At 49.0% G+C, this 21,811-nt stretch overlaps 1 protein-coding gene across 10 annotated transcripts in view; it reads left to right on the forward strand.

Moving 5' to 3' along the window:
- The window catches only part of BRSK2 (BR serine/threonine kinase 2), a 432,580-nt gene that overhangs the window by 348,656 nt on the left and 62,113 nt on the right, over positions 1-21,811 (forward strand). For all 10 annotated transcript variants that reach the window (XM_054171633.1, XM_054171641.1, XM_054171642.1 and 7 more), the window contains exons 8-11: positions 681-827; positions 11,247-11,278; positions 20,496-20,660; positions 21,355-21,452. In XM_054171633.1, coding sequence (XP_054027608.1) covers positions 681-827; positions 11,247-11,278; positions 20,496-20,660; positions 21,355-21,452 — 442 coding nt within the window. The remainder of the gene's footprint in view (positions 1-680; positions 828-11,246; positions 11,279-20,495; positions 20,661-21,354; positions 21,453-21,811) is intronic.

Consider the following 21,811-nt stretch of genomic DNA (forward strand, 5'->3'; position numbering starts at 1 on the left):
TCCAGCCATTCATGTAAGCGAGCCACGGTAGGGGAGCCCCAGGAACTGATGACCTGACCACAGCATGGGAACTGGATGGAGGGGATTAAACAGGTAGAACCTCTGCAGCTTCCAAAGGCTAATGATGGGTCAGGTTGCTTTCAGCTGTGTCATTTCACCTCTCCAGCAGACAGAGGCCGGCCCTTCCTGAAAGCCTCTCAAACGCTGTTCACCTCCTTTTCAGTGTCTGCAATAAATGTGTCTCAGGAAGATTAAAAATAAGGAGATGACAAACATTGCTGCTGTGAAAGTATGCCCAGGAGGAATACCAGCAGATCAAAAGCTTGAGCTGAATTTAAGTGAATCCATGCATCTTTGCTGAATTTGCCTGCAAAGGCAATTTCATATTTTGTATTGCACCTTGGACTGGTAGTTGTCTGCTCATTAAAGCTCTAATACAGCAACAACAACAACAACAGCAAGTCCTCAATTGTGTTTTCTGTGCAGGAGAAAACACATCGTTATTTATTTCCAATGGATGCAAAGGTTTTTTCCACTCATTATAACAATTCATTAGGAGCTGACTCACCCTTTTCCATTCTCTCACCACCTTTATCCTGGTTTTTCTCCTTCTGCCCCCCCCCTCCAATCCCCTCTGGACCCTCTCTCCCCGCCTCCCCTGCTCTGTCCCGTGGCTGCAGGGTGCCCTGCCTTTCGATGACGACAACTTGAGGCAGCTGCTGGAGAAGGTGAAGCGTGGGGTGTTCCACATGCCACACTTCATCCCCCCGGACTGCCAGAACCTGCTGCGGGGGATGATTGAAGTGGACGCCTCGAAACGGCTCACGGTAAGGAGGTGCAGTTGTGGGAGCAAGGCTGCCTTTACCACCTTGCTGCAGTTGTGCCTGAGTAACTGAAGTGAAACCCAGCTGGATTTTGTGTGTCTCCTCCTGAGCACAGAATGAGTAGAGCTGGTGGAGTCTCTCTGAAGTCAGCTGCTTTCTCAAGACCCATCTGGATGCACTCCTGTGTGACCTGTCCTGGACCCTATCATCCTGCTCTGGCTGTGGGGTTTGACTTGATGATCTTCAGAGGTCCCTTCCAACCCCTAACATCCTATAATCCTATGATCATGAGGGTAGATTGCCTCATGTCTCTTCTCTAGCCTCATAATTCTCCTTCATAAGTAACAGTGGATGATTATTAGGAATCCTTCACAACATCATCACAGTGTTCCTGACCCATTAGGATATCCTGCCTCTTCTGGCTAGTACAGCAGTTTATCAGGGACATTGCACCCTCCCTGCAAGTGCTGAAGAATAGATTGGACAGCGCCTTGAGCAGCCTGGGCTAGTGGGAGGTGTCCCTGCCCATAGTAGGGGAGTGGAAACTAGATGATCTTTAAGGTCCTTTTCAACCCAAACCATTCTAGGATTCTGTGATACAACTGTTGGAAAGTCAAAGCTGTTAGGACTGTTAATTTCATAGAATCCTAGAATGGTTTGGGTTGGAAGGGACCTTAAAGGTCAGCTACTTCCAACATCCCTACCATGGGTAGGGACACCTTCCACTAGCCCAGGCTGCTCAAGGCCTCATACAACCTGGCTTTGAACACCTTCAATAAGGGGGCATTCACAACTTCCCTGGGCAACTTGTTCCAGTGTCTCACCACCCTCACTGTAAAGAATTTCTTCTTAATATCCAGTCTAAATCTATCTTTTTACATCTTCAATGCATTGCCCCTGGTTCTATCACTACAAACCCTTGTAGTGCTCTCCTGTTAAAGCTCTCCTACAGAATTACAGAATACAGAATCAAGCAGGTTGGAAAAGACCTTTGAGATCATCAAGTCCAACCTATCACCCAGCACCATCTAATCAACTAAATCATGGCTCTTAATGCTTCATCCAGTCTTATTTTAAATACCTCCAGGGATGGTGACTCCACCACCTCCCTGGGCAGCACATTCCAATGGCCAATCTCTCATTCTGGGAAGAATTTCTTCCTCACATCCAGCCTACACCTCCCCTGGCACAGCTTGAGACTGTGTCCTCTTAAAGAGAGTACCCTTTTCTTACTTTTCTGACCAAAATGATGCGTTCTCACCTCATGCCACACTACCTGCATTGAATTCTGCCCTGCACCTGCTCTCCTTGACCCTCAATCAGCCTTCACAGCAAGCATCTTCCAAACAGCATTTTCACCTTGTGCCCTGTGGTCCTGAGCACCTTTGGGGCTGTCAGGCTCCGAGGAGACCTTATTGTGGCCTTCCAGTATCTGAAGGAGGCTACCAGAAAGCTGGGGAGGGACTTTTTAGGGTGTCAGGTGAGAGAACTAGGGGGAAGGGAACAAAACTAGAAATGGATAGATTCAGATTGGATATTAGGAAGAAATTCTTCCCCATGAGGGAGGTGAGAGACTGGCACAGGTTGCCCAGGGAGGTGGAGGAAGCCTCATGCTTGGAGGTTTTTAAGGCCAGGCTGGATATGGCTGTGAGCAATGTGGTCTAGTGTGAGGTGTCCCTGCCCATGGCAGGAGGGGTGGAACTACATGATCCTTGAGGTCCCTTCCAACCCTGACAATTCTATGATTCTGTGAGTAGAAGTCATGTTATTTATGCCTAGCAGGTAAGCCTCTGGAGCCTGGCACTGAGCCTTTACCTCTAGGGCACATCCCATCACTACAACAGAGCCCCTGCAAGGGTGAGCACTCTGTCGTGATCGTCTCCTTCATTAACACTGCATTAATGTTTGGGGAGTTTAAAAATAAGTCCAGGATCAAACTCAATTTTGGGAAGCCAGAGTGCTCTGCTTGTCAGTGGAGGCGTCTGCCTGCATGGGTGCATTGCCCTTGTGAATCCTATTGTCAGGCTGTGGGGATGATTTCATCCAGATTTACTGAGCTCACAGATTCTGAGTGGGAGTATGTATAAAGAAATGTAAATTTTAAACTCCTCCTGGTTCTCCAGTCTGCTAAAATATTTATAAATAAACTCTCAGATCACTGCTTGGCCTCTCCTGCTGTGATTGGGAACAGCAGCATCAGTCTGTGCCAGCTGCTGGGGTGCTCTGGGGATGCAGGCACCTGGCTGCTCAGAACCAAACCGGAGCTCCCTTCACAGCTCCCTTCACAGTGTTACCTGACAGCTGCAGCTGGGTTTTCTTTCCAGTCATTCCAAAACCAGGTCATGCTCTGTTTGGTGATGTAGGTGACAAGTTCTTCCTGCTAGTGCCCCTGCCTTTGCAAACCCAGTAACCACCACATTTGCAGTGCAGAAGTAGCACTGAGTGGGGAAAAAAGAAGATAGGTTGGACTCAGTGATCTCAAAGGTCTTTTCCAACCCGGGTAATTCTATTCTATTCTATTCTATTCTATTCTGTTCTATTCTATTCTATTCTATTCTATTCTATTCTATACAAACCAAAATTCTGAAGTAATTCAACAGGCCTTTCTAAAGGAATAATGTTTTCCAAGTGTTTTTTCTTCTCTTTTCTTTTCTGCTCTGCCCTGGTGAGGCTGCATCTGGAGTATTGTGTCCAGGTCTGGGCCCCTCAGTTCAGGAAAGACCTCAGGGAACTGCTTGAAGAGTCCAGGGCAGAACCCAAAAAATTACTAGGGGAGTGGAACATCTTTCACTGTCAGCTGAGGGAGCTGAGGGCTCTGTAGCTTGGAGAGAAGGAGCCTGAGAGGTGAACTTGTTCATATTCATTAAGATGTGCAGGATGAGTGCCCAGAGGCTGGAGCCAGGCTCTGCTGGGTGATGCCCAATGCCAGCACAAGGGGCAATAGTGGAAGCTGAGGCATAGGAAGTTCCATGGAAACAGGAGGGATAATTTTTTCCCTGTGAGGATGATGGAACCCTGGAACAGGCTGCCCAGGTGGGTTGTGGAGTCTCCATCTCTGGAGATATTCAAACCCTGCCTGGATGTGTTCCTGTGTGATCTGTTCTAGGTGATCCTGATCTGGCAGGGGGGGTTAGACTGGATGATCTTTTGAGGTCCCTTCCAACCCCTAACACTCTGTGATTCTGTGATTTTCATGGCCAGAGCACTGCCTGAGGTTAGGGCTGTACCCCAAGACATAAGACAGTTGTTCTTCATGAATAAGAAAGTCACCAAGTCCCTCTCTAGCTTAATTTCCCTTATGTAATGGAGACATACCAGGTTTTCTCTTGATTTACTTCCCCCCCCCCAACATCTTCATGCTGATGGTTTGAGTGCACGAGAGAGCAGAGCTTAGACCTTCTTCACTTTGTGCTGAGTTTTGCCACAGAGCAGAGCCCCTAAATATTTTGCACTGTGCAATACAGCAGAGAAAGGGCAGACACAAGACAGCAAACAGGCTCAGGTAAATCAAGGCCTCAGAGTGACAGCTCCTTCCCCCCATCCTTTTCTTGATCAAAATTAAGCTCTTATTTCCTTAGGGAGGCTGGGGGGGGGAAATAACAAAACCCAACAACCCAGCTCTGATGGTTATTGACAAGCACTGAGCAGTGAATTGTGAATAGGAGTTTGAACCAGGACTTATTCAGGAGCTGAGAGCTGGGAGGAAGAAAAGGCTAGCTCTTTGTTGTTAGCTGCAATCCCCTTTTCATTATTTGAGGGGCTCTGCTTTGCTGTCCCTGCTGCTGTTACACTCCCATGCCGTCAGCGTGCGGGTTGCAGAAGGAGCTCTTTTGTTTACTACACAGGAGCTGGGAATGTAGAGTTCATTTAGGGGAGAGATCTGAATTCTCTTTTAGCAATGTCCTGGGAGGGGGGGGAAGAGAGGAAAAAAATAGGGTATAAATATTTGGAAGCCTCTCTGTGTTCCTAGAAAAGCTCTCACTTGAATCGATGTGGTATTTATACAAAGGCCTGAGTGAAATTGTGACTTGGGGACAGTAAGTTACAGCTGTAGCTGTTGCCATCACTGCTCATTTGCTCAGCAGAAAAATACAGTGAAATATAAGGTCACTAGAGATATTTTTTCTTTTCCTAGTGTTTTTCCCTTCTCCTCTCTGCTTTGTCCCTTCCTTTGGTTTGTGTCTCTTTTCCTTTCCACCCAACTGCATTTCCCTCCCTGCAGTAACTGCCATTTCACAGCACACCCACACCTTCCCCAGCCCATCTGTTGAAATGCTCCACACAAACCAGAGCTAGTGCTCATGTTTGGCTCTCATCATTCAGCTTCAGTGTTTGAGCTTGAGAGGGTTAATGGAGAGCAGGGTACTCCCAGCTAGTGCTGCTGGCCCTTTCCTGCCTTTAGAAACAGGCATCACCTTCCTTTGTCTGTCATTCTTGTCTGGAAAGAAGACTTGGTTCTGTCTTAGTGGAGTACTGTTCATGCTCACCATGGTCTGGGCCCCTCGGTTCAGGAAAGATGTTGAGTTGCTGGAAGGTGTCCAGAGAAGGACAACAAAACTGGGGAGGGGTCTGGAGCATAGCCCTGTGAGGAGAGGCTGAAGGAGCTGGGGTTGCTTAGCCTGCAGAAGAGGAGGCTCAGGGCAGACCTTGCTGTCTACAACTCCCTGAAGGGACGTTGTAGCCAGGTAGGGGTTGGGCTCTTCTCCCAGGCAACCAGCACCAGAACAAGAGGACACAGTCTCAAGCTGCACCAGGGGAGGTGTAGGCTGGAGGTGAGGAAAAAGTTCTTCACTGAGTCATTCGTCATTGGGATGTGCTGCCCAGGGAGGTTGTGGAGTCGCCGTCCCTGGAGGTGTTCAAGGGGAGATTGGACTTGGTGCCATGGTTTAGTTGATTAGATGGTGTTGGGTGATAGGTTGGACTTGATGATCTCTGAGGTCTTTTCCAACCTGGTTAATTCTATTCTATTCTATTCTATTCTATTCTATTCTATTCTATTCTATTCTATTCTATTCTATTCTATTCTATTCTGTTCTGTTCTGTTCTAACACCAGAGCACAGCATCTGAAGGATGTTAAAAACCTCACTGATCCCTTCTTCTTTTTTCTGCAAGGTCTTATGGTGTCTGTCACAGCACTGACATTATCTCACTTCCCCACCTGTAGAGCAGAGGGAGTTGTTCAGCTGATGTATTTAGGCTCTGAGCTTTTGGCTGCCAAGGGTCTATGATACAGAACTGGCAGGAGTAGCTGACACCACTGTGTCAGCTGTGCTGCCTTTCAGAGGCACCTGGGCAGGCTGGAGAGCTGGTGGGAAGGAACATTATCAAGTTCAGCAAGAGCAGGTGTAGAGTTCTGCAGCTGGGGAAGAATAATCCCTGCACCAGCACAGGTGAGAGGTTGACCTGCTGGGAAGCAGCTCCACAGAGAAAGACCTGGGAGTGCTGGTGGACAACAAGATCACCAGGAGCCAGCAAAGTGCTCGTGTGGCCACGAAGACCAATTGTTTCCTAGGATGCATTAAGAAGAGTATGTCCAGCAGGATGAGGGAGGTTCTCCTCCCAGTCTACTCTGCCCTAGTCAGGACACATCTGGAGCACTGTGTCCAGTTCTGGGCTCCCCAGTTCAAGAAAGACAGGGAACTACTGGAGAGAATCCATCAGAGGCTGCAAAGCTGCTGAGGGGCCTGGAGCATCTCTGTGAGGAGGAAAGGCTGAGAGCCCTGGGGCTGTTGAGCCTGGAGAAGGGCAGCCTGAGATGGGATCTGCTCAATGCTCAGCAAGAGCTGAAGGATGGGGAGCAAGAGGGTGGGGCCAGACTCTTGTCAGTGGTGCCCAGGGAGAGAACCCAGGAGGTTCCATCTGAGCTTCTTTGGTGTGAGGGTGACAGAGCCCTGGAGCAGGCTGCCCAGGCAGGTTGTGGAGTCTCATTGTTTGGAGAGGTTCCAGACCCACCTGCACATTTTCATCCTGGGCAAGCTGCTGTGGGTGCCCTGCTTTAGCAGGGAAGTTGGACTGGATGATCTGCAGAGGTCCCTTCCAGCCCCCACCACACAGTGTGTTCATGCACTGCACATACAGCACAGTGACACCTTGCCCTTGTAAAGGTCCCTGGAGGCTGCTGTATTACATCTGCTGCTACTGACACAGATAGTGGTGTTACCAAAAATGGCTGTTTTCAGTGCCAGCCTGAATCCATTGGCCAGGAGACTCAGCTATCTTGTCATTGTGCAGGAGGTTTAAAGCTCAGAGGGGAGCACCTTCTGAATTAAGACGATTCATCTGAGCTGTGGGTTGCTTTAGTGCACAGATGGGTCTCAGACTGTTCCCTTTCTGGACAGGGAGGTTTGAAATCTGACACGAGTTCAAGCCCAGAAGCCCTCATCTATATCCAGACTTAGAGAAAGTTTTTTCTTCAGGTCAGAACTTTTAAGCTTGGCAAGGGCTCTGCTGAGAACAGTGCTGAGGATGTAGACAGCGCTGTCTTGTTTTCCATCTGCCTGTCTGTCTCCATCTGTTGTTCCCTGCCTTAGGATTCAGACGTGAGCTCCTTGGGGAAGGAGACCTCTTCTTCTGATGAGCTTGTACAGCTCTGTGTCACAGAGGGGTCTCTCATCTGTGAGGGGCTGCTTCATGCTACTTCAGTTTAAGCCCCATCCCTGGAAGTTTTTAAGGCCAGGCTGGATGTGGCTCTGGGCAACCTGACCTAGTGTGAGGTGTCTCTGCCCATGGCAGGGGGGTTGGAACTGGCTGATCCTTGAGGTCCCTTCCAACCCTAACAATTCTATGATTCTACATTGGAAGCATTTTTAGGTAAGTCCATGGAGAAAGGAATTCCCCCTCTCTCCCATTCCAGCAGTGGAGCTTGCAGAAGCCTCTCCTCTGAGTGTGCATCTGCAACGGGATGTGAGCGTGGTTTGTTGTTCCGGCGATGGCGTCACCAGACGGCTGCCTGCGGTGCCTGGGAGATATTAGGAAGCAGCATTTTTACAGCTTCCCTAAAAAGGCATTAAATTTGGCAAAGTCATCAGCAAACAGCAAGAAGAACCCTCTGGGAAGGGTTGTTAAATGCCTTCGTCACTTAAAGGCATTTAAAGATTGTGTTCAAATGAGGGCAGGAGGAGTGAGATTAGCTCCCACTGTGTGTCTGCCTCCCCTGCACGGCACAGCAAAAAGCACAGACTTCTCCTTGTCAAAACCAATCGCCCTCCCATAACCCTCCTGTCATTTGAATGCAGAGGAAAGGCAACAAAGCATTAATTAATTACCTTTAAAGAAGCAGTGGAGATGTTGGCAGCAGCGAGCAAGCTCCTAGTGACATCTTTCAGCGCAGTGACGTCTGAGTCGGAACAGAAACTGCTTTCCTGAAGTGCTTCCCACATCTGGGCTGCCCCAGTCTGCTTCACAGCCATGGGTTTGATGTGGAGTGAGTGGCAGATGTGTAGGTAGAGAGCAGCCATGAGAGCTCTCGTGGCTCTTTGGCTGTAGCTATCAAGTTGCTACAGGGCTTCTCTTTCAGAAGGAGGCTGAGCAGCAGGGATGGACAGAAGGGATTTCTCTTTGACATCTCAGAAGGAGCCCAGAGGTTCTGTGACTAAGACATGGACTGGTGACCTTCCTTTCTTCCCCCTCCCTGAGTCAAAAACTGAAGTGCTGTTGCCTGCTTTGCCATGGCATTTGTGCATCTCACAGGCATGCTGTGACCCATGGAGACAGAAGATGCAGCGGGGGAAGCAAGCATGAAAGAGGCTTGGACATCGCTTAGCTGTATCATCTGCATCTTGTCTGAAATCATTAATGTCTCCGACCCTCTGTGTGGTGTGCATGAAATAATGAGATCTGCATCTCCTAGGGTGGTTTTGCCAAGCAAAGGAGGTACAGCACACTCCTCAGCAGACCCTCAGCACCGGGGACCTGATAGGTAACAATGCGCAAATCCTGTCCCATGGGAACTGCACAGAAGAGGCTCTTCTTGTAGTCTCTGTTTGTACCTCTGCTTGCAAAGAACCAGGAGGAGGAGGGCTGAGTTTCCAGGCTGTTAGGAGATGTCTATCTTCTCTCCAGTTAAGCTGGAGATAAGGGTGTCACAGAATCACAGAATTAACCAGGTTGGAAAAGACCTTTGAGATCATCGAGTCCAACCTATCACCCATCTAATCAACTAAACCATGGCACCAAGTGCCTCATCCAGTCTTGTTTTAAACACTTCCAGGGACAGTGACTCCACCATCTCCCTGGGCAGCACATTCCAATGGCCAGCCTCTCTTTCTGGGAAGAACTTTCTTCTTACCTTAAGACTAAATCTCCCCTGGTGCAGCTTGAGACTGTGTCCTCTTGTTCTGGTGCTGGTTGCCTGGGACAAGAGACCAACCCCCTCCTGGCCACAACTTCCCTTCAGGTAGTTGTAGACAGCAAGAAGGTCTCCCCTGAGCCTCCTCTTCTCCAGGCTAAGCAACCCCAGCTCCCTCAGCCTCTCCTCACAGGGCTGTGCTCCAGACTCCTCCCCAGCTTTGTTGCCCTTCTCTGGACACGTTCAAGTGTCACAATGTCCTTGGTCTAAGAGAGGCCATTAAGTCTCTCCCACTGATCCTTTCAGCCCCCTGTCATGCTTAGGGAACTAAGATGTGTTCCCTTGGGCTTTTTGTCTAGGAAAAGCCCTGTCTCCCTTTAAAAACTGATCTCCTGCAGAGCCCACCTCAGATCTTCCTGGTTTCTCAGACATGGAGCTGTCATTCCATAGCACAGAGGTCTCTCATTCATAGAATCAAGAAATCATAGAGTCACAGAATCTTGAGTTGTTTCAGTTGGAACAGACCTCTAAGGTCATTGAGCCCAACCATTGCCCACCATGACATTAAACCACATCCCAAACTGTCATGTCTACATGGTTTTTTCTCAACACCTGCAGGGGTGGGGACTCCACCACCTCCCTGGGCAGCCTGTTCCAATCCCTGACCACTCTTGCAGCAAAGGAATTTTTCCTCATCTCCAACCTAAATCTTCTCTGGCACAATTTCAGGCCATTTCCTCTCCTTCTGACACCTGAGACTAAGGAGAAGAGACCGACCCCCACCTCACTGCAAGGCAAACTTCCACTCTCTGAGATTTTGGCTTTTGTCCATTCCTCTCTTTATATTTTTTTTTAATTCCCCTCTCTGATTTTCATTGTCCTGGAATTGAAGTGGAAAGCAATAAACAGGACAGCTGTCACCGTTCTCCCTGACCAGTTTAATGGGTCTGTGATTGCATCTCCTAGCTGGGAGCACTTGAGTTTCCTTCCAGCTCTCACCTGTGTGTTGCACCAGCCTGTGTGCAGTGAGTGTGTGCAACTGTCCTGCCCCTGCAAAGGTGCTTCCTGACAAGTAGGAGAAATATTGTCCAGGGCAGGCATCTATGGAAAGTTCTTTTCTGCTTTGATGGTGTTTCAAAGTAAATCCAATGCCAGATGAGGAAGGTTCTGCTGGAAGTATGTGATGGCAACACTTTCCCTCCTCTTGGGAAAAGGGGATTAATTCCTTTTCACAGGATCACAGGATGTTAGGGGTTGGAAGAGACCTCTGGAGATCTTTGAGTCTAAGCCCCCTGCCAGAGCAGGACCATAGAATCCAGCACAGGTCACACAGGAACACATCCACATGGGGCTTGAAAGTTTCCAGAGAAGGAGACTCCACAGCCTCTGTGGGCAGTCTGCTCCAGTGCTCTGAGACCTTTCTCCCCATGCTTGGGGAAAATGTGGTCATGGCCTCACATTTGCTGGGATCTACTTTCCACAGGTGGAGAAGGCCACTGCTCAGCTTTGATCAGGCCTTCATTACATACTGAAATGCTTCTGTGTGAAATGGGAATGAGGGAAGTAAAAGAAACTCACAGTCTGGTGTTCAGGTGCTGCCACAAGCATTGTGATGTGGAACCTTACTCTGCTTGGTCTTCAGATTGCAATGAGAGATGTGCAGCTGGCAGAAGGTCACATCACACAGGCACAATTTCTTTTGGTTATTCACATTACCTGTTAGAACCTGGTTCTGCTTCCTCTCCTTTCTCTCTCTGTTTTCCCCCAAACAAAAGCAGAAGTGTTCTTCAGGTGTAAAGAACCAGCTGTTAAGCACATGCAGAAAGGAGCAGTTTGTTACCTTCAGTTCAGTTACAGAGGGGAAGGGCCTGGGAAAGGAAGAACTTACATCCCCCAAACCCTTGCCTGTGCAGCCTTGTACATAGCATTTTCCTGGCATTTGATCCCAGTTCTTTATGTCTTCAATTGTAGTTTCAATCCATGTGGTGGGTGAGGATGAGCATAAGTTCTGTTGTTTGCAGAGATCCAGCTCTGGGACTTTGGGTCTACTTGAATGAACCTGAAATAAGGATGGCTTGCGGAATTCCCTCTTCTGTTTTCCAGCACTAATTCCTTCTTTCCTTTTCCTTTGCAGCTAGAACATATTCAGAAACACATATGGTATATGTAAGTAACACTTTTCTCATTCCCTTCTGCATGCATTCAGTATTGGTTCTGTGATGGGAGCTGATGCTCTGGTGATGTCTGAGGAGAGGCTGGAGTTTGAGAGCAGCTTTCACAGCGGGGGAGAAAGGGGCAGAGGACAGAAGGGCCTCAGACTGGTGGGGGGGTCACCCCTTGCTACTCATATCATGTCATTATATTATTTTCTAAGCAATGAGATCCAGCTAGAAATGCCCCTTAGCACTGCAGGGGAGGTGGACTCAATGACATAAAAGCCACATCCAACACAAACCACTCCATGAGCAAACCAGGGACTTTTTGTATAGTGGCAAGCAATTGTTTGAAATAAGATGTCCAGCCCAGCACTTGCTCTGTAGAAGACATCCCCAAGTGATCAGCAGAAAGATGAACCCCACCCAGCTGAGAGCCACATTCAGTTTGCTACCAAAGTGCTAGAGCCAATCCCTTGTAATACCTTCTTGACAGGAAGGCTTTCATTTGTTCCTGCTTGGCATCTTGAGGTAGAAACAAAAGTGATGGTATTGATAAATAAGCACCTGTGAACAAGGGCTTCTCTGTCTCATATCCCCTACTCCTCCCTCTACACAGCAAGCTAAGAGGCTGCTCCTGACCTTGTAACCTGTTGATGTGAGAGCAGTTCTGTGACTTGATTAAGCACAGTGAGCTTGACAGTGAAACAGGAGGTCTGCAAGGAAAGTAGGTTCCTGCCTGGTGCTTTGGGTAGGAGGAAGATTGATGGCTTTTAAAAGTGACCTTGTACTTTGTGTAGCCTTAGCAGTATCTCCAGAAACCTGAGTAAATCAAATTTGGCTTCATACTGATGATAACTTAATCAAACTCAGGAGACCACCTCCCATATTGACCAAAGAAATGGTGCTTTGATCCCTGCTTCTTGGGGTCAGCGTGCCTGCAGGATCCCCAGGTGGGTGCTAAGGAGAGTTCTGCCTTCATAATCCTGTCATTGCTCCTGGGAAATACCTGGGGATGATATGAAGTGATATTTAAGCCTGTCACCAGGGATAAATACCACCTTTGCTTTGCTTTGTTTTGTTTTCTCTAGTTCCCTCTTATGGGCAGTGTTCACTCCTGGCCTTATGTGACTTTGGTAGGGCCTGAGGACATTCAACACTTTGCTTTCCCTTAGTTCACCTCTAGTGAACAGTGGCAGAATTAAGCCCATGGCTTTTTTATGCTCACTCCAGCTACCAGTTGACAAGGCACCTTTTATACCCAAGAAGGGCTGGAGTGTTGCTTGCTGAAGGTTTGTGGGTTTGGGCTTTTTGGGGGCCTCTTATGGATAAATTAAAGAGAAATGGAGGAAATCTCCAGCAGTAATCTCAGGAATACCTCTCCTCTGGTGTCTTACTAATGATTCCAAAGGTAAATGGGACAGCAATGTGTCCTTGTGGCCAAGAGGGCCAATGGTATCCTGGGGTGCATCAAGAAAAATGTGGCCAACAGGTCTTGGGAGGTTCTTCTGCCTCTCTACTCTGCCCTCATGAGACCACACCTGGAATATTGTCTCCAGTTTTGGGTGAGACAGAGACCTGCTGGAGAGAGTCCAAGGGAGAGCCATGAGGATGATTAGGGGACTTGAGCATCTCCCCTGTGAAGAGAGACTGAGAGCCCTGGGGCTGTTTAGTCTTGAGAAGAGAAGGCTGAGAGGGGATCTGAGCAATATCTATCAATATCTGAGGAGTGGGTGTCAAGTGGAGGAGGCCAATCTCTTTTTAGTGGTGCACAGTAACAAGCCAAGGAACAATGGATACAAACTTGAACACGGAGGGTTTCACCTCAACATGAGGAGAAACTTCTTTACAGTGAGGGTGATGGAGCCCTGGAGCAGGCTGCCCAGAGAGGTTGTGGAGTCTCCTTCTCTGGAGACTTTCAAAACCCACCTGGATGTGTTCCTGTGTGGCCTGCCCTGGGTGATCCTGCTTTTGGCAGGGGGGTTGGACTGGGTGATCTCCAGTGGTCCCTTCCAACCTCTAACACTGTGATTCTGTGAAATGCTGCTAGCATCAGACTGGACATCTGTCCCCCTCTGTTTCTTCATGGAGTGAAATCAGCTGATTTCTCTATGCTTTGCTCAGTATTGGAGCAGGAAATCAGATGAAATGTCACTGATGAATTACATCATTGAATCACAGAACCATTATGGTTGGAAAGATCCTTCAAGATCATCAAGTCCAATACCACCATGGCCACTAAACCATGTCCCAAGGTGACACAATACAATGATGATACCATGGTGCTAACTCTCCTCAAGGTTTTTGCCTGGAAGTTGTCACTTGGTGGAGGGTGGATGCCCTGGGGTCACAGGCAGTCAGGCAGCTGTTATTTCATTACTTTATTATCACTGAATCAGAGACTGGTTTAAGTTGGAAGGGACCTTTTCAGGTCATCTAGTCCACCCTGCTGCAATCAGCAGGGACATTCCACTAGAGCAGGTTGCTCAGAGCCCCAAACAACCTGACCTGGAATGGTTCCAGGGATAGAACATCTACCATCTGTCTGGGCAACCTGTGCCAGGGTCTCACCACCCTCAGGGTCAAACATTTCTTCCTTCTCTCTGGTCTGAATCTCCCTCTTTTAGTTTCAAACCATCACCCCTTGGCCTGTCACAACAGGTCCTGCTCAAAAGTCTGTCTCCAGCTTTCTTCTAGGTCCCTCTAAGGACTGAAAGGCCACAAGAAGTTCTCTATGGAACTCACTTTTCTACAAGCTGAACAACCTCAACTCTCTCTCCCACTGGCCTCACAGCAGAGGGCTTCCAGCCCTCCATCAATGCTGTGACCTCCTCTTGTCCTGCTCCAACAGGTCCATGTCACTGTTGAGCAGCTGAGTCTGGTTGAGAGGTGTCTCTGCCCATGGCAGGGAGGTTGGAGCAGGTGATCTCTGAGGTCCCTTCCAACCTAAGCCATTCTGTGACTCCAGAGCTGGATACTACATAGAGATTGTCTAACTTTTAGAATTAAGTATTTTAGGTTGAGGATTTGACAGTCTGCAGATACCAGTGCTCAAACATTTTCATGTACACACATGAAAGGTCAGACTCTCTGATGACTGACACAAGAGCTTTTCTACCTCAATGCAGACAGCATCTGAGGCTGTTTTCACAAGTAGAAACTGAGCTGTGAGAAGCAAGTCTCCCTTACACTGCCAGTGTAGTCAGTGCAGAGAGAGCAAGGCTCTTCCAGAAGTCTGTTCAGACAGCTTAAAATGAACTTGCTGCTCAAAATAGCCTTTTTAATGAGTCTCCTTCTCATTTTCTCTATCCTGGCCATGGATTGACCTCAGGAGGTTAACCTCCTTTGGCTAAATTTAGTCTGTGAATAACCCTGCCACCTCCAGAACTCAACTGCTTTCATCTGGTTGTGTGTCACAGCCTTCTTTGCATTCATTTTGCCTGGAAATATTGCTGCTGACAGAGGAGGAGGGTTATAAGTGTGGCACTCCCTGGCTGTTCTGCTCACACCTTTAGTTTTTCTCTTGATTTCATGTCACACCACTGTTCCATGCAAAATCTTCATTCCTGGTCATGTAGAGGTTGCAGACCTGAAAGTTGTGCTCAGAACATAGAAGTGATTGCACTGAATTCTCCAAACAAACAGTGAGGCCACAGTAAGACTGAGTGGAACATTTGATTGCAGATGAGGCAGACAGGGAGAGAGAGAGAGGTCTTGAAAGTTGAAATCATGATTCACAAGCCTTAAAAAAACCAGAAACCAAAGAGAAAGCTTTCATCACCAACCTCCAGTTCTTCTTGCCCACCCACCCAAATGAATTCAGTGAGGGTTTTTTAAGCCTTTTTAATGGGAATCATTTATTTTTACCTCTGGCACAGGTTGTCATAAATCAACAAGCAAGCAGCCTTTCGTTTCATGTGTTTCTAATGAAGCAAAAGGGCAAATAAAATTAGCTGGCATGGGAAATACACTGTCCTGGAACACTGAGTTATTGCCCTAACTGTGGAGCTATCAGATTTGCTAGAATGAGAAAAAGAAGGATCATAGAATCATGCTGCTGGGGAAAGACCTCTAAGATCATCAAATTGCTGTGTCCAGTTCTGGGCCCCTCAATTTAAGAAGGACATTGAGACTCTTGAAGGTGTCCAGAGAAGGGCAACGAGGCTGGGGAGAGGCCTCGAGCACAGCCCTGTGAGGAGAGGCTGAGGGAGCTGGGGTTGTTTAGCCTGGAGAAGAGGAGGCTCAGGGGAGACCTCATTGCTCTCTACAGCTACCCAAGTGGAGGTTGTAGCCAGGAGGGGGTTGGTCTCTTCTCCCAGGCAACCAGCACCAGAACAAGAGGACACAGTCTCAAGCTGCTCCAGGGGAAGATTAGACTCGAGGTGAGGAGAAAGTTCTTCCCAGAGAGAGTTGTTAGCCATTGGAATGTGCTGCCCAGGGAGGTGGTGGAGTCACCATCACTGGAGGTGTTTAGGAAGAGGCTGGATGGGGCACTTGTAGCCATGGTTTAGTTGATTAGATGGTGTTGGGTGACAGGTTGGACTTGATGATCTTTGAGGTCTTTTCCAACCCTATTGATTCTATGAAATCCAACCATTAGGCTGGACATTAAATGAATGTCCCTTCACTGAAAGGGTTCTCAGAGACTGGAGCAGGCTCCCCAGGGAGGTGGTTGAATCCCTGTCCCTGGTGGTGTTGAAAAGACACAGAGATGTGGTTCTGAGGGACGTGGTTTAGCACCAGCCATGGTTGAGTTAGATTACAAGGTCACAGGATGTCAGGGGTTGGAAGAGACCTCTGGAGATCTTTGAGTCCAACCCCCCTGCCAGAGCAGGACCATAGAATCCAGCACAGGTCTCACAGGAGCACATCCAGATGGGGCTTGAAAGTCTCCAGAAAAGAAGACTCCACAACCTCTGTGGGCAGCCTGCTCCAGTGCTCTGTGACCCTTACAGTAAAGAAGGTTCTCCTCATGTTGAGGTGGAACTCCCTGTGCTGTGGTTTCCATCCATTGCCCCTTGCCCTAGAGAATGGTTGCACTCTAGATCTAGATCTCAAAATGATTCTGTGAGCCTATGATTATCTAACTCCATCTCTGTGTCTTTAAAACACCTGCAGGGCTGGGTGCAGGAGAACTGTAGCAGTTCTGCTTTGCCTTGCACTGAAGCTTGTCTGTGAGATTCACAAGGGAATTTCCTGGAGAGGCTGCAGGATTCCACCCTGGGCTGGCATCACAGCCATTGCATGCCCTGCTCCTCCCCAAAGAGGCTGGAGTTTAAAGCAGCAATTACATTCCTGCAGGCCTTTACAAACCCTGTGTGCTTTGCAGCATTCATCAGGTGGCATTGTTTGATGTCTGTGTGGGCTGAAATGCAACAAATTTGTCACTCTTCTGCTAGACTGGGAATGGAACAGGCAATAGAGTGGTGCCAATCACCGCCCCAGCCTGCTGATTTTCCTTTCCTGAGGCGTTGCCAAATGACAGGGCACCTCTCTGCAGATTCCTTTTGTGCCTGATGAGTTGGTGTGACAATCCCTGACTCTGTCTGAGGCTGACCAGGCGTGGGACATAAGGAAAAGCCACTTCTCAGTGCAGAGGAGAGGGCAAGCTGTGCTCTCTGGAAGTGGCTCCCATGCTGGTTGATACAAAAGAAGCCTGCAGGTAGTCCTGCTTTTGCCAGGGGGTTGCATTCAGTGATCTCTGGAGGTCCCTTCCAACCCCTCATGTTCTGTGATACTCTGCTGTAGCAAACCCAGATCACAGGACGTCAGGGGTTGGAAGAGACCTCTGGAGATCTTTGAGTCTAAGCCCCCTGCCAGAGCTGGAGCATAGAATCCAGCACAGGTCACACAGGGACACATCCAGGCAGGGCTGGAAAGTTTCCAGAAGAGACTCCACAGCCCCTCTGGGCAGCCTGCTCCAGGGCTCTGTGACCCTCATATTGAAGAAGTTCCTCCTCATTTTGAGGTGGAACCTCCTGTGCTGGAGTTTCTATCCATTGCCCCTTGTCCTATCCCAGGGTGCAACTGAGCAGAGCCTGTCCCTGTCCCCTCCCTCTTGACCCCCAGCCCTCAGATAGTTCTAAACATTTATTAAATCCCCTCTCAGTCTTCTCCTCTCCAGACTAACCAGCCCCAAGGCTCTCAGCCTCTCCTCACCAGGCAGTGCTCCACTCCCTTCATCATCCTCATAGCCCTCCCTGGGACTCTCTCCAGCAGATCCCTGTCCCTCTTGAACTGGGGAGCCCAAAACTGGATGCAATCTTCCAGGTGTGGCCTCACCAGGACAGAGTAGAGGGGGAGGAGAACCTCCCTGGATCTGCTGGATGAGATTTTCTGGACCTTTTCAAAACCAGTAATCCTTTTCAAGCTCTTTAACTTCCCTTAAGGACATCTGCTTGTGCCATAATGAATGATTAATTAAGTCAATACTGTTTAAAAGTGAACTGCAGATGATTAAAACCCAAAAGCTCTCAGCTGCTGTTCAAAGGTTCATCTTGCCAGAATTTATCTTAATGACAAGGTCATCATCAACTTTGGGAGTACAAGGTTGGGATCCAGTCATTGCTTGCTACCTGCTGAGAGCTAGGTCCTGATCCGAAGAGGCAGGAGTAGGAGTGGGAGTAGGAGTCTCAAAGACATGACACTCCAGGTAAAAATTGTTCCTTTAGTTGAACCTTAGATTCAGGGCCATTACAGGAGACATAGATGCTTCAGGGAGGTGTCAGCAGGTGTGTTTCAGTGTTTTGAGCCACAGGAATGAACCTCATGGAGCAGATTTGTAGTATCATAGTATCAGTCAGGGTTGGAAGGGACCACAAGGATCATCTAGTTCCAACCCCCCTGCCATGGGCAGGGACACCCCACACTAGATCAGGCTGGCCAGAGCCTCAGCCAGCCTGGGCTTAAACACCTCCAGGGACGGCACCCCAACCACCTCCCTGGACAACCCATTCCAGGGCTTCACCACTCTCATGGTGAAGAACTTCCTCCTCACATCCAGCCTGAATCTCCCCACCTCCAGCTTCATTCCATCCCCCCTAGTCCTATCACTGCCTGAGATCCTGAGAAGTCCCTCCCCAGCCTTCCTGTAGGCCCCCTTCAGATCCTGGAAGGCCACAATGAGGTCACCTCAGAGCCTTCTCTTCTCCAGACTGAACAGCCCCAACTCCTTCAGTCTGTCCTCACAGGAGAGGTGCTCCAGCCCTCTGCTCATCCTTGTGGCCCTTCTCTGGACACCTTCCAGCACCTCCAGATCCCTCCTGTACTAGGGGCTCCAGAACTGGAGGCAGTACTCCAGGTGGGGTCTCTCCAGCTCTGAGCAGAGGGGCAGAATCCCCTCCCTGGCCCTGCTGGCCACACTTCTCTTGCTGCAGCCCAGGCTCTGCTTGGCTTTCCGGGCTGCAAGTGCAAGATTCTTCCTCTGTCCTGTATGTTCTCCTTCCAGCCCCTTCAAGTGACTAAAACTGAGCAGGGTGTGAGTGCTCAGTGTAAGAGAAGTGTGGTCTGACCCCCGTTGGCATGACCCATTAATGTACACCAGTGATGTGTGTCCAGGAGGGACTCAACACATTTCTACTGCTTCTGCAAGGAGGCTGGCACCAGGTGGGGATTGGTCTCTTCTGCCTGGTTACAGCTGTCAGGACAAGACAAAACAGACTCAAGCTGTGCTAGGGCAGGTTTAGGTTGCACATGAGGAACAATTGATTTCCTGAAAGGGTTATCAAGCTCTGGACCAGGCTGTCCAGGGCAGTGGTGGAGTCCTCATGCCTGGAAGGGTTTAAAAGCAGTGAGTTGTTGAGGTCTCCCCTAAGTCTCCTTTGCTTCAGGCTTAACACCCCCAGGTTCCTCAGCCACTCCTCCCCAGGCCTGTCCTCCAGACCCTTGCCCAGTTTGATTGCCCTCTCTGGACCTGCTCCATCACCTCAGTGTCCTTCTTGGAGGGAGGGGCCCAAAACTGAACCCAGCACTCAAGTTGTAGCCTGACCAGTATCATGTGCAGGGGCACAACCACTGCTCTAGTCCTGCCCAGACTAGGAAAAAATCCCAGGAGAGTTTCTTGGAAGTGAAACCAACCTTCAGATGGTTATAGATATCCTGACACCTTGACCTGTTTCTTACAGTCAGAGCCTTTAATTGCAACAAATAATCAATATTTCCTGAGCCTGGTGAATGGGAGGAGATAATTATGCAGGCAGCCTGTATTAACTACTTTCTAAAGGGTGCTATGTTCTGCTGCTAATGCTGTGTTCTGAGCTCTGCTGCTGACCTTGGGCATCACGCTGGAGCCACAGATTTCAAACCTGCATGTCTGAAGAGAAGCAGAAATTGGTGTATTTGGCCATGGAAATAAATTGCTTCCTTCCCCCCAAACCCTTTAAAGTGTGTTACCTGGGAAGCTGAGCAATGAGGCCTCTTAATCACAGAATCCCAGCAGGGACCTCTGCAGATCATGCAGTCCAAGCCCCCTGCTAAAGCAGGGCACCCACAGCAGCTTGCCCAGGATAACAATGTGCAGGTAGTTTTGGAAGCTCTCCAGAGAAGGAGACTCCACAACCTCTCTGGGCAGCCTGCTTCAGGCCTCCAGCACCCTCAAACCAAAGAAGTGTCTCCTCCTGTTCAGGGGGAACCTCCTGGGCTCCAGTTTGTGCCCACTGGCCCTGGCCACATGGCTGGGCACCACTGAAAAGTGATCGCATTGGAAGCTACCGAGAAAGAAGCTGCTGCAGTGCCAGTTGCAGTCAGAAGTGGTGAAAACCAGGGATGGTTTGTTCAAGGCTTCTTCTCTGGAAGAGCATCATTGAGTAGCCATCCCTTGGCAGCCTGCTGGCTTGAGGTCTGGCCTGCTGGTGGGGCAACCTCTCTGAAGCCATGCAGTGGTTTGTGAATGTTTGGGGTTGGGTTGCTGAACCTGCCCAGCTTCTGAGGGCACTGGTAAGTGACATTCCTGCTGCCCGTCTGCCCGAAGACAAACATTCCTCACTAAAGACCCACATCCACACGGTGCTGGTCACTCTTGGCCTTCACAGCAGTTTCTCCTCAAAATAATATCTGTCTGCTTGGGAGCTGAGGGCTCTCAGTGGGAATTTAACAAGCTGTTTCCATCTGTTGCTGCAGGCTGTGTCTCAGAGTACGAGTTCATTTGTGACTCATGTTTCTTTTCTCTCTTTCCCTGCCCCCTTTCTCTCTGTCTCTCTCTGTGTCTCTCTCTCACCTTCTTTCCTCTGCAGAGGGGGTAAGAACGAGCCAGAACCAGAGCAGCCAATCCCTCGAAAGGTGCAGATTCGTTCTCTGCCTTCCTTGGAGGATATTGATCCAGACGTGTTAGATAGCATGCACTCGTTAGGCTGCTTCCGTGACCGAAATAAACTCTTACAGGACTTGTTGTCAGAAGAGTAAGCACTTGCTCAGTCTTCCTATCACTTGGGTGGCCATGGGCTGGGGTGCTCAGAAACCTGGGGAGAGGGACCAGGAGCAGCTTCTCACCCTTCTGGTTGCTCATTTGCTGGTGAGATGCTGGGAGCAAGCACTGAGCCTTTCTTGCTTGTACTGAGTGTCAGGAGCTCCCAGCCTCACCAGCAGTGGAGGCATGGTACTGCTTCTTCCCTTGCTGCCAGGCAAGGTCACTCCATGAAAAGCTGAGCCATGCAGTCTGGATGGGGAGGCATCCAGAGGCTCTGATGTGTGCTGGTTATGCTTTTGTGGGACTTACTCCAAGTTCATAGCCAAGAGCTGCTGTATTTATTTGAGGTATTAAGTGGGACACGGAGCGGAGAAAGCACTTAGAGTCTTGCTGCCCTTCTTGGTTTGGACTTCTGTGGGCATGTAATTTTGTCTGTCCTGTGCCTCTGTTGTGTGTAAGACAGGAATCCTATCTCCTTTTCTCACTAGCTGCTTGGTGGAGAACAGCAAGGTTCTCTAAAGCTTTCTAGTTTGCCTGGCTGGCTGGTGGGTACGTGACCATTTCCAGCTTGCTTAGAATACCTGTAATTGCTTGCCTGGTGAGAAGGGTTTACTTACATGTCCATGGGTTTTTTTCTCTGCACATTGAAAGATGTTTTTTTTTAATCCTTTTTTTTTTTTTTGCAGAGAAAACCAAGAGAAAATGATTTATTTTCTTCTGCTTGACCGGAAGGAGAGATACCCTAGTCATGAAGATGAGGATCTTCCCCCTAGAAATGAAATAGGTACTACAGATAAGACCTCTCCCACCATGAATCCATCTCACCTAGATCTTCCTCACCCTTTTTGGTTGATTTGGTTGTGGGTTTGGTGGGGTTTTCTTTCTTTTTAAGTACATACCCATCACTGTGGCCTTGCCACTGAACCCGTGCACAGCGCTGGTGAGAATCCTCACCCTGAAGCAGGCAGGTCTGTTCAGTGGTTAAACTCAGGACATGTCTGTCCCACAGTGCAGAAACAGCCAAGCTGGTGGTGAACCAGACCTTGAAAAATATCATGTGGACCCACCAGCTGGCTCAGTGCAAGCAGATGAGGGTTGGAAGCAGTACAGCAGTCTAGTGGCAGAGTTTGCTAATTACTAACC

The sequence above is a fragment of the Dryobates pubescens genome, chromosome 22, assembly GCF_014839835.1.
Source record: "Dryobates pubescens isolate bDryPub1 chromosome 22, bDryPub1.pri, whole genome shotgun sequence".
Taxonomy (NCBI): Eukaryota; Metazoa; Chordata; class Aves; order Piciformes; family Picidae; genus Dryobates; species Dryobates pubescens.